The sequence below is a fragment of the Streptopelia decaocto genome, assembly GCF_964273445.1.
Source record: "Streptopelia decaocto genome assembly, chromosome: 7".
Lineage (NCBI taxonomy): Eukaryota > Metazoa > Chordata > Aves > Columbiformes > Columbidae > Streptopelia > Streptopelia decaocto.
The window spans coordinates 52,458,796-52,477,197 of record NC_138661.1 but is presented as its reverse complement, the minus strand read 5'-3'; the positions used below and the strand labels follow the sequence as shown (position 1 = coordinate 52,477,197).

Below are 18,402 nucleotides of genomic sequence, written 5' to 3'. Positions count from 1 at the left end.
GTCACTGGGGAGCAAACCCACCATGGCAAAGAAAGCGAATCCCTTCCCACTGCAGACCCCTGCGACAAAACATGGCATCTGAGAGACAAGCGGTTTTGGAGGCAGCAAGGAGGCTCAACAGTGCTCTGCGCTTCTGGATGGGGTTTCATGTGCTCCTGCTCCACCATGCTCACCAGGCACCTGCCCCAACATCCTGACCCCCTCGAGGGATGATGGCATCCTTGGTCTCACCATATCCCAGAGCAGTTGGGGTGCAGAGCGCTGGCGCTGTACGCTGAGCTGCAGGGGGATCTGAGAACAGGGACAGATCCAGCCCAGCTGGAACAGGACTGGGGCACCCCAAGGCACTTCTTCCCTGTCCCACAACAGCATGGCACTGTGCAGTCACACTTACCATGATCACGGCGACCACAATGGCAGCAATACCGATCAGGTACAGCTTCCCGGAGAACAGCTCATCAATTTTTTTGTGGCAGTTTGAGGTCTGGAGGAGAGAAGCAGACTGGTCAGAAAGCCTGCTTTCCCCTCACTGGCTCCTGACACCTAGAAAGTCAGTTCTGCTTCCCCCTGGTCCTGCTTGCATTCCTGCATCCTGGCTCTGGGACTTCCCACCAGACTTCACCCTCCACATGTGCCAGCCCCCTCAAGCAGGAACAACAAAGGAAGTATCAACATGAACCTCTGACATCCCTCAACATGAGCCCCAAATAAATGAAATCTCTGCCCTTTATCTAATCCTCAATAAATCACCAAATTTCCCCGGTAGCTGAGTTTCCTTGCAGGAGCTGTGCTGGGCAAAGAGCAGCCGTACCTACCTCAAACATGGTTTTCAGGACGGAGTCCTTCTTTGAGCAGAGGTCTTCTCTCCACAGGGGAGTGATAACTCCTATTGCATTATCGGGACCACAGCAGTCCAGCTAAATGGAGAGAAGAAAAAAAACAATTAACAAAATCCAGTGTTAGCAGGCAGCAAACACTCATGCGATGCTCTTCCCACCATTAAACATCTTTGAAGCCACCCAAGACCAAGGAGACTTCTTGGAGGGGGGAAAAAACGAGGGCAAATAACTCTCCAAATTAAATTATTATTTTTTCCATGCAATGCAGCTGCTTCCTATGATAATCCCAGACAGGTCTGGCATTGGTATCCTGAAGGAAAGTGAACCCAATTATCTCCAGAGATTTTGTTTCCTGCTGAGCAGAGTAAGTATCAAGATTAGTTCCTCAGAGCAACATTTTTTATCCATTGGATTTTACTTAATCAGGGGTGCTGAGGTAAATGAAAAGCAACTTTATTAGAATTGGGGCCAGACTTCCCAGCACAGTGCAAAGGTCAGAATATTGAAGAGGGTGCAGCTTTGTTTCTTGACTTGTAAGAACAGCAAACGTGACAGGCTAAGATCTGAATGTAGCATCATCTACTTCAGTCCCTGCTTTTCCCATTCATTTTCCTGACCCCTATTTTTAAGTCTCCTTCCTCCCTCCCACATTCTCATTTCCTCTGCCTGCAAGAAACTCCTATAGAGATATTTCTGCATAGAGCTTGGAAAGCAGGCAGCAAAATCCCTGCACTGAGAACACATTTGATCCAGTTCACTTCTAAGCATCAAAAAAATCCAGTGTTGACTTCATTCAATGCCCTAGGACTTGTAGTTCAACTTACTGCCTCTTCCTGGGTGGGGAGGATCAGTCTCTACACAGCGACAGTCACTCCTCACCACTTACCCGCTGACAAACCACGCACAGATGTGAATCAGGTTAATTTGCAGCACGCAGGACCCATCAGCAGCTGCTCTGGCCAACTCCAGGAGCCTAAGCAGAGTGTGCAGCATGACCGCCAATGTCTTACCGTTTCATGAAAGGTCTTCACTACAGCTTTCCCATTGTTTGTCTCTGAATCTGCCATGAGCGCTTGTTGAAATGCTTGATCGTAGAACTGCTTCACATCTTTGGCTATCTAGGAACAACAGGGGAAAAAGTCCTTTTCAGCCAGAGAATAAGAAGGAAATCCAACCAGCAGATATGCCTAAAAGGGACAGGTTCCCTCTAATGGCACTCGCAGGTAGATGAGCAGTTTTTAAATATATTTGGACCTTGTTTATTTGCACAGGTGTGTGAAAAAGGCCTGTCTTTCACAGGGCTCAAGTCCCTCCAACTGTAGAACGTTAAGAGCAGCAAATATCAAGAACCTCATCCACCAGCCAGCAGATTGCAGCCAATGCTACGCAAGCGCTCCACGAGCTCTCTCTAGCAGGCAAAGACAGCCAAGCCCCAGAGGGTGAACCACAGGAGCTGAGACGGCCTTCAGCCCGCATGGATTTGCTGTTGCTGTCGGGAAGGCAGAAATGTCTTATTCTGAACCACTCGACACATGGAGACAAAGCAAGCAGGCAACACGCGTCCCACCGAGGCTGCAGAGGGGTTGGACTAGACGATCTCCAGAGGTTCCTCCCAACCCTAACCATTCTGTGTGAGTCTGTGTGGCACGCTGGGGAAGTCAGGAGGGGGTGGGGTGTGCAAACGAGGCCACCTCTAAGTAGGCTTACTGTCTGGCTTGGAGGGGACGTCAGGAATTTGGGAGAGAATACATGCTCAAGCCTAGTGAGGCAGCTCATTTGGGTCAGTAAGCTTAGGCATTTCAGATGGATGTCAAATTCTACCAGGTCCCTACCTGCAGCTGGGCACCCCCATCCTGTAAATGGTTGTATGAGAAGTCTCATTCATGCTCTAGCCCTGCCACCTGGGCTGGTGAGCTGCAGCCACCCATGGGGATCTGCTCCACAATGCAAAAACACCTAATTGTCAGGGAAAATGGCCCTGTGGCTTCTCCTCTAACACCCTCCAATAATGTGGGAGAGACAGATGAAAGGAGGACATGCATGAGAAGCTAAAGAAGTACAACATGAGCAAGTATGAAAGGGAAAATGCTTTCCAGAACATCTGGTCTCAGCAGCACAGGCTGGATTAGCACACTAAAAAAGAAACTGTAGCAAGAATGAGGTCGATTTCAAACTATTATCCCAGCATTTCTCCATCACTGCTCAAAATAGCGTGCTTTGGAGGGCAATGGTCGCTACTGTGTGATTCTGGTGTGTGACAAAAAAAGAAAAAAAAAATTAAAATTATATATATATATAAAAATTCTACTTTTTGCTTCTCCATCCTGTATCTACAGTATCTCCATGAAGGCAGTCTCCAGGAGAGACTGCTCCAGCTCCGTGGAAGAGCACCCTGTGCTTGCTTCACTAGGACACGACTGTGTCCCCAAGGGGCATTGGTCAGGGCTGCAAACCTGGGTGGAACTGAATCCCTTCTGGGAGCAGCTCTGGGTGGCTGGGATCATTCAGCGCTTCCCTCCCAGCCCGCACTGCTCCCAACCGAGGCAGGGAGCAGCAAGCTGCCTGCCTCATGAGTGGGGACTTCCAAATAGCCCATCCTCTTATCAAGGCTGCAGAAGCAGCTGAGACCAACAGACTGCCACCACAATTAATTTTGGGAGCTGAGGTCATCACTCTTGTACTGGAAAACCCTACATTTCTCAGCTTTTATACTCTGATGGCCAAGCATGGAAAACTGCATAAGGTCCTTCCTTACTCAGGCTTTACTTTTTTTGCTGTCATTTCAGTCACACATGTTGGACTCTTCAGGATTCTCAAGCTAACATCTGCAGGAAGCACAAGCCCCTATGCAAAGGTTAATTAGCTTGCCAAAGTTGCTAGGAAACAGCACCCTGCCTGCATAATAATATGTTTAGCCACGGAAGAGTTTACTCTGGTGAAGTCATGCTTTCTCTGGTGAATGACTACAGGGGGTGTTCCCATTCACGGCTGAGCTGGTCATCTGTGGCCTACACGCATGTGAAAGCTGAGCAGGCCACCACCTCCTTACGCAGCTGGCTTATGTCTCTTAGTAAACACATTTCCTGCTCCACCAGAGAGTCTAACCTTGGCTTTGAGCACAAGCAGTCCCCTCCTTTCCTCCAAACCCTCAACGGCTGAGGATCAATACCCAGCATGCTGCTTGCTGCAGAATGGCCATGGCTCCCATGCACTGATAGTTTTGTTCTTTGAGACCAAACTCTGCGTGTGTATGAGCATATGTGGCCAATGTGAAGGGAAGGTGAGCAGAAAGGGAAGGTAAAAAGCTGCAATTTTCAGTCCTACCCTTTACCTAACCCCCTCCAGCCAGTGGACTGCATCTGAGCAGTCTCTAGCAGGGTGCCTGGGACAGACACATGACTTCCACCCCTTGCACATGCAAAGCATATTGATCAGCAGCAAGCTCAGTTCTTGCAGACAAACAGCCCAAAGTGGATTATATGATAGTGGCAAAGAGCAGGAAGCATCAGGCATCCCATTAATGCAGACACGGGCTCTCCCTGGATGGTGTACCCTCCCTTCGGGGCCACGTTTGCACTTTGCTCTTTGGCACCTAGGATGTGCAGATGGCTTTCCTTCATGACTTCATCCATGAATCAACTCACACTGTGACTGACAGTGTAGCAGCAAGGAGGAGACCCAAGTGAGACAAGCCTATTTTTATTCCAGACATTGCGCTATATACCACAAGGGGCAGCTGGTACCATCAAGTGCTCACATTTAAAGTTCATCAGCCCAGCCAAGAGGAATTGGGTGACCTGCCCAGATCACATCACTAATCCAAGCCCCCATGACTCAGTCCATGAGCAATTTGAGAGCAGAACAGCTCGTGCTGGGATCTGCTGTGGCTCTGCCCCAGCTTCCCCATCCCACAAAGGCAGGTTTCAGAGTCATCTTACTTGGTCTTTGTTGACAAATCCCCAAATTCCAGCTGCAACTTCGCAGGCAAACAGGATCACCAGGCAAGTGAAGAACTGCAAAGACAAATCAAGAGAAGGACAATTAACATTTCTGGCTACAGGCAAGAGCACCAATTAGGTGGGTAGAAGAGTGGAGCAGCACTTCTACGTATGGAGAACAAAGCAAGGCATCACTTGGCTTAACCCCTTTTATCTCTCATACACACACTTAGCCCAAACACACTTTCCTATAACTCATTAGATGCACCCGCCCATCCAGAGATCCCACTGGGATGGCTGATTGGGGATCAGCAGAGCCTTCCACACCAGGACTGGCAGGGATGCGGATGCCCTGTGCACAAGACACACTGCTCCTCCTTGTGCACCTGCCCAACCATCCAGACGAGCTTCTTACTTTGCCACAGATGCTCTGAGGATGGGAATTGCCAGTGCAGGGTTAAAAGCACATTTCAACTACTGAGGAGCTGCAGGGAGTCAGGGTGTGATTTATGGTGAGCAATCTTGGCATCCACAGCTCTGCAAGGCTTCTGCAGTTTTTTGCATAAATACTGAGACTGATGTTTTCCCACAGTCGTGCCCTGTTTGTGCAATTCCAGCACTCCTCCCTGCCATTCCCCCAAAGCCTCCTTCCATCTTTTTGTTCAGATCCCAGGAACACATCGTGATGGTCATTCTGTTAGACTGGGAATGGGAAGCTGTAAAGCTCATACATCAGAGCCAAGTGAGAAGGCATGGACGGGCACAGTCCACACACAGCCAACATTACCTCCACGACAACATCACCCACAGTGACTTCTTCCTGGGAAAGGCCCCAAATTGAGAGAGTTGCCATGGAAGTAAAGGAGCAAAAGAGGTGAATGCAGTCAGAGGAAGACAAAAATCACAGAATGGGGTGGGACGACAGCCCCTGGCTCCTAGAAGTCCCTGTTTCAGACACATTCAGGACATTTTCTTCAACAACAGAGGAAACAGGAGTTTCTAGAATGATGCTCTGACCTGGCTTTCATGTGTAAGAGCAAAGGGTTATCAGCAAAATAGAAACAAGACTATTGACCTGACAGCAGGAAAGGACTTCCAACATCCTTGTTCAAACAACCAGCTCCTATTTAAATACCTATCCGTCCCTGATTCTCCAGGAACATCTTTGGGGGACTGGGTCTCACATCCACTCAAGGAATCACATCACCATAAATTGCGGGTGCAATGCCACTGTAATTCTCTGGTTAAGCACTAGGGCTCACTCTTGCAGGGGTTACCCTCCAGTGTAGGATGGCTAGTTTATCCCAAATTTGGAGGTACAACTACCTGCAGATGCAGTTCTGCAAGCTGGATGCAAAACAGCAGAGATGCAGCTTGATGCCATGGGAGCATGGTGGTGTTCCCAGCCAGGTGGTCAGATGGGTCCCAGCCCCTTCCCAGGGAGCAGAGCCCGCTCCATGCTAAGCGGCTCCCTACTGCCTTCGTCAGGTCTTGCCGTTCAGCTTCCACACCAGTTTTGGCACAGGATTTTGATAGCGTGAAGCTTCCTGGTACTTGCCCCTTTTGCAATAAGCCTGTAGTCACTCCACCAGCTGGCTGCAGGAGAGGAAAGTGTGGCTCCTTCCCTGCAACACCTTAAGGACGTTGCCTGGAAATGTCCTTGGAACACGGTGGGAGCCTTGGCCAGCAGAAAGCACCATCCTGAGGTGTTTCCAGCCTTCTCTTAGCAAGCCAAGGTGTGAGCAAACACGGGCAGTGCACAGCAGCTAGAGCTGCTAATTTCAGCCAAAGCAGCCGGTTTCCCTGTCAGACCTCAGGTATGTTGTACCATCTGCCCTTCTAATCCTCTTTCACACTTGAAGAGGGAGTGAGGGGTAGGTCAAGTTCTGTCATTGCTTACGTTAACAAAAAGAAATAATGCAAAGCTGCCAGACCTCACTACAACTACCCCTGTCATATTTGTGCCCTGGCTCCTATTCTCAGCAGCAGTGACAAGGCCTGCAAACGCCTACAGCAGCTCCATCCACCGACATTCAGAAGTGCTTTACAAAAGCCAGCGAGAAGTACCCCCTTCTTATTGGGAAACAGAGGCAACTAGAGGTTAATCCATTGGTGAGACTGAGGGAAAGCAGCTCCATTTCCCTCTGTCCCTGTTGAATCCACACTCATGGGCCACTACACCACCACCAAGAATTTCCCAGCCCAACAAAGCCAAGGGCTGGCAAGTCCTTCCAATTTTTTTATTTTCTCCATTTTTTTTTTGTTTTTCTTTTTGTTTTTCAGTGAGTTTAAAGCTGAACCACATGTGAGAACTTGCTTTAAATAAATGGGTCTCCCTTACCCCTAAGGCAAAGGCTTTTGGTGTGGCCACGGGTTACACAATTAAGCTCATCCCATGCCAGGAATCCTGAGCTGCTGCCTCACATCAAGGACGCCTGTAGCACTTCAGTAATGGATTTTCCAGGATGCACCTAGATGTCCTCACTAACATATTGTGGGAAATCTTTGCTGTTTCCTTGTCCAAACAGATAAAAATAGCAGATGATTCCTTAAAAGAACTGGAATCACCACAGGCAGCCTTAAAAGAGAGCGAAAGGGGAAGCTGTAGGGGACATTAGTAAGAAAGAGAGTTTAGTGGGTGCTTGATAAGACAGCCAGACCACGGTGGGGAAAAAAAGCAAGGGGCGTGGGTTCTAGATATAACAGAGAAAACGAATCTCCAAGAATCCCACCGTTTGCACCTCTTCTGCTGCTTTCAGCCTCTGGCCTGCATCCAGGCACAAGCAGGAGCTTGCAAGATGCCTGCCAGCTCAGCCGGAGCTCCAGCATGCTGGGCAGAGATGCCCTCAGCCAAATAGTGCTGCCTTCCTCCTCACAGGGGTCAGCTAGTTCCCACCTACATGCTCACACATCCTCCCAGCCCTTTTTGTTGCAGAAGTCTCCAGCGAGGAAGGCACGGCCATGGTATGGACACCACAGTGCCAAGGACCATGCAAAGCTTTCTGCCTCTTACCGTTCCCAGAAGGCACTGAGACTCCTGAATAGCACCGTAGCATCCCAGGAACCCCACGAACATCATGACAGCTCCAACCGCAATCAGGATGTAGATTCCTGCAAGGGAGAGCGAGAGGCAAATGTGTTACTGCAGAGCATTGTACGAGAGCACCCTGTAGCACCAGGCTGGACATGCTGGCTCCCCTGGGCCGTTTAATAGGGGTGTGCAGAATTAAGGCCCAGGAGATATGGATAGAGGTGGTGGCAGATGTAGTAGAAGAACACAACATACATGAGTTGGATCTCCAAGTGTTTGAAACTGCTAACACCAAAACTTAAAAACCCATCACCCCCAAAACCAGAAGAAGCGCAGAGAACTTGAGCAGTAACAGGCAGAGGATGCAGCAGGCAGGACAAAGGCTTTCCAGCCCCCCAAAATGCTGCAGTGTGGGAGTTCCCATGGCATACATACTGTTTTAAATATTTAAGGAGAGGAGATGAAAATTATTAGTTAGCATATATTTTAAAATAAACAGTAAAGCATACAGTTTATTTATATTAAATGTCATGCAAATATTTATCTGGCTAACATTTTAAAGACAGATGAGCCACGAAACTAAAGGAAAAGCACTGCTTAAGCATTTAATTTCATAAAATCTGGCTTTTGTTTGTTATAGGTTCTTCTGCAAAGAGGAAGACACTTTTACTTCAACTTACTAAATTTGCACAGTCAACTTACTCCATAACTAGTTCAAAGATGGGAAACTAGGTACTGTGAGGCTCAAAAAGCAGAGGAATTAAAGTTTATTCATCCAGGAAAGAAGAGCTTAGCTCAAGGCCCAGGTCTGCTGCTTCTAGTAATCACCATGGTCTCATCAACCATGAGACTGGCGAGACCATGATGATTACTTGGCCAAACGCCACCACCTCAATTAAATTTGCTTCCTTTTCTAAAAACACAGCTTTCTCCTAGTGTATCCCATATATTTAATGCATTTTTGGTTAACTAATATTTTCAAGTATTGTGGTTCTACTACTGTGAATCCTACCTTCCATTCAAAAGCAATTTGACACATGCAAAAATAATCAAAGAAATCATTCCAAATGAGACAAGACTGCAGTGACCATTTTTAGCTGATAGTGAGGAAAAAAACCAAACCAGGATGAGAATAGAAGTACACAGGACATCCCAGATGTAATGGCAATACAGTGCATCTCGCTAGTGCTTGGGAGACACATCCCTACAATTAAATGTTTTATTTTGTTAAATAACTATAAAAGCATTTTAACTTGTATCAGTCTGTCAATTCCCCTCTAGGAGCAGCACTAAAGTATAAACAGAGCTCAAGATTAAAATTGCTCGTACAAGCCCATCATGTTTGAGATTTTTGTTTGTGCTTTTAAACAACCTTCTGATAATTTAAGTGCAAAGTCTAAAGAGCATGCACTGAGAACAGAGTTAAGCCGTTAAACCTTTATCTGAAAAAACAGATACATAGTTGTTTAAAATCCCCTCCTGGATATGCAAAACTTGGGAAAGGGTCAACTTTGGCTCTTGCGTCTTCCCTCTTTCAAAACAAAAGCCACCAGTATCCAAACAACACAAGGGCCAACTGGGTGGAGCGGTGATGGACACGCGGCCCAGCGTCCACAGCGCAGGGACCCTGGGGACGGCGTTTCCCACCGACCCACACTCATACGATGCCGTCCGCCATGACAAGGTGCTGCTGGAGGGAGACGAGGAGGGAGACGAGGAGGGAGATGAGGGCGGACACCGCTGCAGGGACACACCAACACAACGAGACATGCTGACCCCACAGGGAGCCCCTTGGCACAAACCCTGACAGCTCCGCAGCTGGTGACACCAATGTCCTCGCAGCAACACCACCAGCAGAAGGGGAAAAAGGCGTGAGTTGCACCTCCTAATGCATATTGAGGGGGTGTCAACAGTACTTGGTAGCCACAAAAACCCAGCGGGCTGTTGAAGCTCCATACTGGGGGACAGGACACGTCCTTGCCTGAAGGCAGGAAGAGCAGAGAAAAACAAGCAAAAGAAACCTGCCCGGGAGTTTCTTGAAAAGGACAGGCCGTCAGTTTTGTGGGCCTGCCTCAAGTATTAGGTGACTTTACAGGCTGTGTGGAGCTGATGGGAGGTGCAGCGGCAGCCGGGCAGAGCCCCATGGCCAGCAGCACGCTGGGTGAGCACAGGGCAGAGGGGGCCGGAGCGATGGGAAGGCAGGAATGTACCCTGTAAAATGAAGGCTTCCTGCTGGATGCCTGCCAAGCTCCAGGGAGACTGACAGAGATTTTCAGAGGCTACATAACTGCTGTTTAAAGAAGAACAACGTATCAGTAGTGTATAAAAAAAAAAGTCTGTTTATTGTCACCAGAAACTACTAATGCCCAAAACCAAGCCCTCGCTGCTCCAGCTTGTACCAGCAATGGTGACGGTTAACGTGTTCAATCCATCAGGTTTTTCCATCTTACAGCCTTGGGTGGCTCCCCTGGAGAGTCTTAATCACAAGGCCCTCTGGGAAAATAAACTTTGCTCATCCCTGAGTGCAGCAGCTTCTGACTTCTTCTCACATTGGGTCAGCAGAGAGGAGACAAAGCTGGGCTGGGGGCAAGTCACTTCAATGCCTGGGAATTCACTAGTCATGCTAACCACCCCAGTAAATGGGTAATAAGCAGATGCCGCAATCCGGACACCAAGCAGCATGATGCTGCAGGGGACCCCAATGACCAAGTCACTCCCATGGATGGTCAGGAGATTTTATTCTCACATTCTTCAAAATGAATATTGAAGGCAATTTCCAGGCTGAACAAATATAGCCAGGAGATCACAGAATCACAGAGTAGCCCAGGTTGAAAGGGACCTCATAAGATCATCTGGTCCAGCCTCCTGTGAGAAAGGGAGCCTAGATGATCCTATATTGAGATCATCAGGAAGACATAAAAGCCACTGGCAGGTAGGAAAGTTTTGCTCTGAAAACTAGGAGATAAAAGCCCACCAAGAACCTCAACTGATGGAGGAGACTAAGAGACATTTGCCATTTTATAGAGGTCTTCTGGAGGCCTCTGTACTTACTTCTTGCTGGGGTTTATGCAGCTTCAAAAAACCAAAACCAAACTCAACCTGCTGAACTCCCACCCCAGACAAGCTGCGCAGACCTCAGACAGACAAGTGAGGTCCCACTTCTCTCCTTGCTCATCCTTTGCCAACCCCTCACCAAAGCCAGCGCTGCTGTCAAGCAAGCAAACAGCAAGAAGTACAGGAGTGAAGGGAAGAAGACGTGCGTCACGTGCGGCTTCCTGACTGGAGCCCAGCGGATGCGACCTGTGGGGCTGGAGCAACAGGAACATGCAGCCAAGCCGGGGAGAGGGCGGCAATGGCTGGCCTGAACTTGGAAAACCACAAAAAACCCTGGAAGGCTTTTGGGATAAAGGCCAGTTTCGTTGCCAGGCACAAACAAGTGGAGTCGCCTTTTGTTAACGACGGCCAGAGCACTACAGCCTCCCGGGAGCAACAGTGCGGACTCTGCTCCAGAGTTTATTTAAAAACAAGCACAAATATTTAATCCAACAATAGCATCTTGTACAATGAATGCTAGTGGTGTTTCTCCACGGAAATGCCAATGAAGGCAATCAAAGTGCCCAACCACACGCTTTGGATGGTGTTTGTTTTCCCACACCCATCCTTCCCCTTGAGGGATGGGGCCGGTGGGGCGTCTCTGCCTCCAGACTGGGTGCCAAGCAGCTGGGGGACTATTTCATGGCAATCACGGCCCAGACAGGAATGACCAAGCCCTTTTCCCAGAAAGCAGCCTGACACGTCTTAACTTTCATTACTGGCAACGGCGGGGATGACGGCCAGCATGGTTTTGGGCTCTGTGTCTGTGAGCAAGGCACCTGTCATCCTCATCCTGAATGGCACATTATCCTCCTTAAAGTCAGAGAAGGCTCCCCCCAGCACAAGACTCTTCACTATGTAAGCATCAGAGTTGGGATTAACTCCTTGTTGGCTGTCCTGGGTGAGAAATGCTTCACCAAACTAATATTTGCTCCTTCAGGGCTCTACCCAAACTGGCACAGTTCTGCATGAGCAAGGCTCCATCTGCCTTTCGCATGCCACTTCCCAGCTCATTTTTATTGCCACTTTTTCAGGAGTTTTAAAACAATATATGTTGTTTGCCATAAACAAAAAAAAAGAGAGAAAAAAAAATCAGAGAGGTATAAAATGTAAACTGCAGTGCATACAGCCATGCTGCTCTCTCCAGCTGCAGTAGATTACCCTGGGAATAGCCAGAGCTGCAGCAACAGGTACAGTGAGCAAATCATTTACAGGTACCAACGTGCCTCCACATCCCTGAGCAAGGCTAGAGCGTGATTCGTAACCCTATGGCACAGTTCTCTGATACAGCAGCAGTAAGCAACATTGCTAAAGCTGCCAAACACAACCAGCCACCCACGACGGCAAGCTGTGAGCTGCAGGACTTGTGTCTCGGAGTCGGGGAAGTCACAGGAGGACTAACAGAGACAAGTGGTTTCAACATTGCCTGGAGTCCTCTATCTCCTTTCGCCTCCTCGTTACACAGAAGTTCAGAGTCCTGTCTGAATTCAAAGCAGGAGGCACAGCAACTGTGATATGAACTCTTTGCTCAACAGCATCAGAACATGATGCATCAGAAAAAGCATCAGCAATGGACCAAACTTCACCCCCCCTTCCCTGATACAACCAGGGCATGTGCTGCTTTGGGCTACAGCTTTAGCCACATGGGAAGCCCCTGAACATCACATGCAGGGGACTGAGCGTAACTGAGCACTTCTCTCTGGATGGTGCTAGGTCAGAAATTAAAAAAAGCAACCAAGAGGCCAGCTAGCTCCCAGCTCACACAGATGACACCTCTGCGGAAGGTGCTTTGCCTCCCGGCCAGGTAGGCAGTGGGATGCTCAGTTTTGGGAGCAGGGAAGGGAAATAAAAAGGCAGTATTCCATGTCAGTACTTGCTCTGGCACTAAAGCAGCATAACTGGTGCCTGCAAAGTCATAAAACTCATGTCCTCTCCCTGCTGAGAAATAACAAAACAAGTAGAAGAGAACAGAACTGAAAAAAAGGACATGATGAAAAACAAATAAAAGGAGGAACAAGCACAGCAGAGTCCATCTAAAATAATCAGGGAGTGGGCCAGCCCTCCTCCTGTGCCCACCATCCCCATCAGAGATGCTGTGCAGCTCCAGGCATGGGCATTTCTGGGCAGCACCAGACCCATTTCAATCCTCTCCCAGCAGCTTTAGCTCGTTAAGCTAATGGAAGCCAGTCTCTTCCCCCAGGTCACCATGGCGATGTTTCCAAAAGACAAAAAAATAATAAAAAAGAACCCCCCAGCATCACACCATACTTCCCAGGAAGCCCAGGCAGCTCTCCAAGCCATGCCTGCCCTCTCCACGGGATGGGCTTTAGAAAGGGGCTGAGAGCAGAGGGAAGAGAGATTTTTGTGGTTTTTCCCCCAACAGGCAGACTCCTGAAGGGGAGACCCTGCACACCCAAGAGTTTTGCAAGCCTCTGAGGGCTAGAGGGTGGCTGTGGTGCCTGCCCTGCCATGGCTTCTGGCTTGGAGATGCTGAATGTCACAGGCTCACCACCAGCCCTGCTGCAGAAATGGGTAGGATCATCAGATGGTGGCAAAAGGGAGACTTCATTCTACCCCACACCACAAATCCTGGATGAACAGACTCTCCGTAGTCAAAAAACGACCATGATGGGCTTCCTTGCAACTTGGGGGCAAGAGACAGGCAAAGAGCAAACAGCCCCTCCAGGGTGGGGTGGGGGCAGGAAAAGGGTGACTGCACCACCCAGCCAGCACAGGAGGGTCGCCCGGACATTTTTGTCCAGCTGCCCAGTGGAACTGGCCGAGCAGAACTGACAGAGCTTTCTTGGAAGTTGGGTAAGAGAGAGGGGGTGGAAAAAGAGAGGGTTTGCTGGAGGACGATAACTGGGAAGCCCCTCCGTTCCCCTCCACTCCCTTTCCCAAGAAAAACATCGCTGCTCTGTGGCTGCTAATGACTTCCAGATGGAGCAACAGTGTCACAAAGCATGGCGAGCTCTCCTGGGGCTGCATGGCTCACACGGGGAGATGAATGGCTGTACATGCTGCCCTTGCCTGTGAGAACACGGCAAGAAGGAAGCAGAGGACACATCTCCATCAGAAAAGCAAAGGCGAGGTGGAGAAGGTCCCAAACAATGTCCTTGTGTGCACACACCCATAACCAAAATGACTTCACGCAGAGATGCCACAGTCAGATTTCTTCTCCTCTGCCTACCCAGGGAATGCTGGAAGGAGACAGGAGGTTTTTTAACATTTGCATACCCATGAGAGCTGGGAGGACGTCTATGGCACATCTCCTGCACTGGGATGGATGATAGTGGCACAGCACAGGAGACCCAGGCTGGAAGACGCTGGCCCATCCTCTGCTGCCCCAGCCTGCAACACTTCTGGAAACCTCTGTGTGCCCCAGGGTTTCACCTGCTGACAGAGCCCAAATGCTGCTGGAGGGCTTCTTGTGGGCTTTGCGTGTCGAAACATGGGGCAGGTTTTCTAAGGAAAACTGTCAAAGCTACAGGTTCAAACAACTCTGAAGAGCAAGAAGCCACCATTGGCACAGGTCCCCGGTGGCAGAGCCAACAGGGGAGGGCAAAGGAGAAGGACAACTACATTATTTGTAGTCAGATATATCTGAACCCAAAATAACCCAATGGTACCAATTTATGGCCTTAAGTCATAACCAATTTTAGTCTACAGAGTAAATGAATGGGAGGAGTTGGTCACAATGAAGGTAGACTGAATTGCAATTAAATACAAGTTGGCTTTTTTTAAACAGAAATTGAATTCTATGATAAGAATAAAAACAAACAAACAAAAGGATTGTTTGTGTTGTAAGGTATACAGCATAAAGCAGACACTTAGAGGGAAGTACCGACAAAGTATTTTGCCTCAAAACTACTATTTTAAAAGGAATTCCAGTATTATTGAAGGAAGCTATCTGACAGGGATTAGAGGGAAATCTAGATACAGTAAACCTCAGCTTTTGTTTTCCTTTAAGGGACTAAATAATTAAACTGCCCTTAGCTGTACATAAGTTTATTTCCAATAGAGAAAAATGCATGTACTCCTGTTTTAAAAGAATCCACTTCTATATTATTATTTTAAATAATTCATTTTGCTCGCTGTGGTTCAAGGCCAAATGCAAGCCTTAGTTTCCACTCCCAAGCACACAAGCCTGACTACAGCTCGTGTCTCTATGGCAAACCACTGACACATGGAGCCTTGAAAGAGCAGAGCACAAAGAGGTGAGAGAAGAACCCAGTGCTGAACCAGCTGTGTGCATCTGCAGGGATCGCTGAAGCACCTCATGCCAAAACTGAAAGCGGTTTTTCGTTAGTGTTTATTACAGGACTTAGAGGCCAGGACTCTTGGGTTCTTCTCTAGCCCTTTCACAACAAGTTTAGCAAAAGGCTTCCTGTTGAGTCTAACCACATGATAAAAAGAAGTTGGCACCACCTTTAAGAGATGCCTAATATTTCTGGAGGGATGGGGATGAGGATGAAAGCTTTAAGAGAAACCAAGAGCCCCCCATTGCTCATGGCAGGTCCACATTCGCTGTAGCACCACTGGCTTCCAGAGCCTTTGCAAAATGCCGGAGCTCATCACAACACCCTCTGCAACTAAAACCCTGGGAATCGCTGCTTTTTGTCCAAGGCAGCCCTGAAAAGGCTAATTGAGAAACAAGCTGCTGTTATGGACAGAGGCACAGCTTCCCCACACACACTTAGCCAATGCAAGTCTGTTTGGATGACGTGCTGGGATGCTCTGCACTGCTGGCCACAGCTGGGACCCACAGCAAGAGCAGCTGAAGCATCCTCACATGTTGTAAGGACAGCGGGCAAGCCCTGGGGGAGCTAAGGCAGGTGTCCCAATCCATACTATGCACTGATGCTCGGCAGTCCCTCCTCTCTGCAAGGGTCAGACCCCCCTGAGGCCAGCAAGACAGCACTTCCAAAAATCCTGAGGACCCCCCACAAAAGCTTGCCAGGGATGGATGTCACACTGACTTTAAGGACAAGTGTGCAGATGTGACTCAGTTCAACTCAGATGCGTCCTTGTTTGTGACAAATACTTCAAAGCATCCCTGTGCTTTCTGGCCCATTTCTTCCACAGCCTAGTCTCTGTGAAAAGTAGCTTGAACTCATTTCCAGGGCAGAAATCATTATACTGGATTGTATTTGTACAGAGCAGGACGGTGAAGAGAGTCTGTGATCCACCTTGTTAGAAAGCCTGTGTTCTCATTAGCCAGCCTCCCCTCCAGCCCCACCGCAGCACACTGTGTTGCAGGCGTGCTAATGGCTTTAAAATTAGCCCAAAGCGTCTCCCACAAGCTTTGCTGCCTGACCTGCTTGGGACCCAGATACACAGTCAACAGCCTTGTTGCTAGGGAATGCCCCCCTCAAAAAAAGAATAAAAAAGCCCTTGTTGCCTTTCTGTTGGGGCAGGGATACCCAGCAGGACAGCTGGGAATGGGGGGGTGGCAGCAGCCTCAGTGACCAAGTTTAACCTGCCACTGCATGCCTGCCCAAAACCTTACACCCTTCCCAAGGAGCACCAGTGCTGCCGTGCTCCAGGGAGGAAACACTTCCCAGCAGAGGATTTACTAATAAGACATGAAAAAACTAAACAGAAGCAAAACAAACCCCCTCCTCACTCCCAAAACTACACGGAAAACCACACCCCAGCTCTGGATGCCTTTGCACTCTTCCTCGCGCTGGCCCTGCTCCCAGGGCCGAGCTAATTAGAGCAGCGGGTCGTGTCGCCCTGTCTCTCCCCGAGAGCAGCTGGACGCAGATTTCCTATTTTGGATCTGGCAGGCAAGAGTGAAGCTCAGACCATCCGGCCGCTGCATTCCCCGCCTCGCCAGGCAGCTTCGGGGAAGGCACGGGAAGGGACAAAGGCCTGGGGATGCTCCCAATGCACAGACAGCCCAGCAAGGGGGAAAATGTGCCTTAAATCCCTACCCCTGGATTTCAAACAAGAGCCGAGGCTTTTGTCCCCACCCTGCTGAATGCGTTTTGCCTGCAGCGGCCATCTCTGGACATCACATAACCAAATCCCTGAAGGATGGGCATCCTGGCCTTCCCCTATCACATTATGATGCCAACAAAATGGGACAAAAGCAATAAGTCCAGTGTCACTTGCCTCTTCAAGATCCCCAGGGGCTCTTAAAACCACTGACACTGCAGCACCAACTTTTTGTGCAGAGATGAGCTTGCTCCAGTTTGTACTGGTATCTGCAGAGATGGGCCAGCTCAGCCTTCTCCCATGGGCTCTCATAAATCATTGAATCACAGTTTTTTACATTTTTTGTTTTTTAAATGGTGGTCTTTATGGGTAGGGTAAATAAATATCTAAGCAGTGGTTAACCGGTTGCTCGCATTCAACTTATCAATGCCTCTAGCTATCTTGAAGGATGTTTTCTGACCTGCTATCAACACCTCGCCCAGCCTCCAGACACACAGAGCACTTGAGACGCAGTATTAGACAAGGGCAAGAAGGATTTTAGGTTTTCAACTACAGATAAAGCAAATAAATGCATATTAGACCATAAGCCTAGCTCAGATGAAAAGCAAGTATTTTCCTTTATAGTGAAGAAAGCATGAAACTATGGTGCATCAGCTATCCTCATCCCTGGTACTGGCTAGTCTTTACAGCGCTGAAGCAGTTAGTTTGTAATTTGCTGGAGCGGTGTGTCCACAGCCAAAATGGAAATGCTAAAAGCCAAGACTGCAACAAGTGGTCAGGGGATCAGATGGTTTGTGAGCCACGTTGAGGAAAAGCCCGTGAAGAAGAGCTCGTTTAATAACCTCCCAAGCCAGCCCACAAGACAACTTGTTGGACACAGTGCTAAAGTGCCACAGGGTACCGCTTGTGGGAAACCCCAACCCCAGGATTTCCCTCCTCCTGGGCTGGACAGGCAAGCAGGGAACAGCTGCCTGTGCCCACGGGGGCTGCAAGAGTGGCTGCCAGCAGCCTTTGGGTGCAGGGGAAGCTGAGAGCAAGGACTGCTCCCCTTCTCCTGCTCCTGCAGCAGATAAGCATCATGCCTGGTACCCCAGGAGCTGCTCTGCTCCCCACATCCTCCTTCTCCCACTTCCCCATTGCCGTCAAATCCCACACACCAACTGGCTGTGTTAATTGTTCTTCCTCTCCTGCAACACACAAACATCGTGGGAAAGTAGCCTTTAACAAAACAGATCCAAATTTAGGGCAGGGGAAAGGACACAGAGAGAAACCAGGAGACACCAAAGTGCTGCTTTCCCACTCCCCCTCCTCACTCAGTACAAGCTCCATGGTGCAAGTTTTCCTCCTCTGACAGTTTCTATTCCTTCCCCTGTCCTGCAGCACCGCGGTGAAGCCTGGCCAGGCTTTAGAAGCCTCCTGATGGATCCCAGGACCAGCACACCATGCCAAACACCAGAAAGTGGTTTGCAAGGGGAAAAGAAAACAACAAAAAAAGCAACAGCTCTGGAGGCCAACCCCAGAGAGGTTCCTGCTCCCGAAGCAGGAACATCATGTTCATATG

General features: G+C 49.0%; 1 protein-coding gene across 1 annotated transcript in view; it reads right to left on the bottom strand.

Annotated features, from left to right (window-relative positions):
• CD81 (CD81 molecule) overlaps positions 1-18,402 on the bottom strand; it is a 36,016-nt gene that overhangs the window by 3,802 nt on the left and 13,812 nt on the right. Inside the window, exons 3-7 of the mRNA XM_082059506.1 lie at positions 7,791-7,888; positions 4,778-4,852; positions 1,850-1,957; positions 816-917; positions 395-484 (exon numbers count right to left, since the gene is read on the bottom strand). Of these exons, the coding sequence (XP_081915632.1) occupies positions 395-484; positions 816-917; positions 1,850-1,957; positions 4,778-4,852; positions 7,791-7,888 (473 nt within the window). The remainder of the gene's footprint in view (positions 1-394; positions 485-815; positions 918-1,849; positions 1,958-4,777; positions 4,853-7,790; positions 7,889-18,402) is intronic.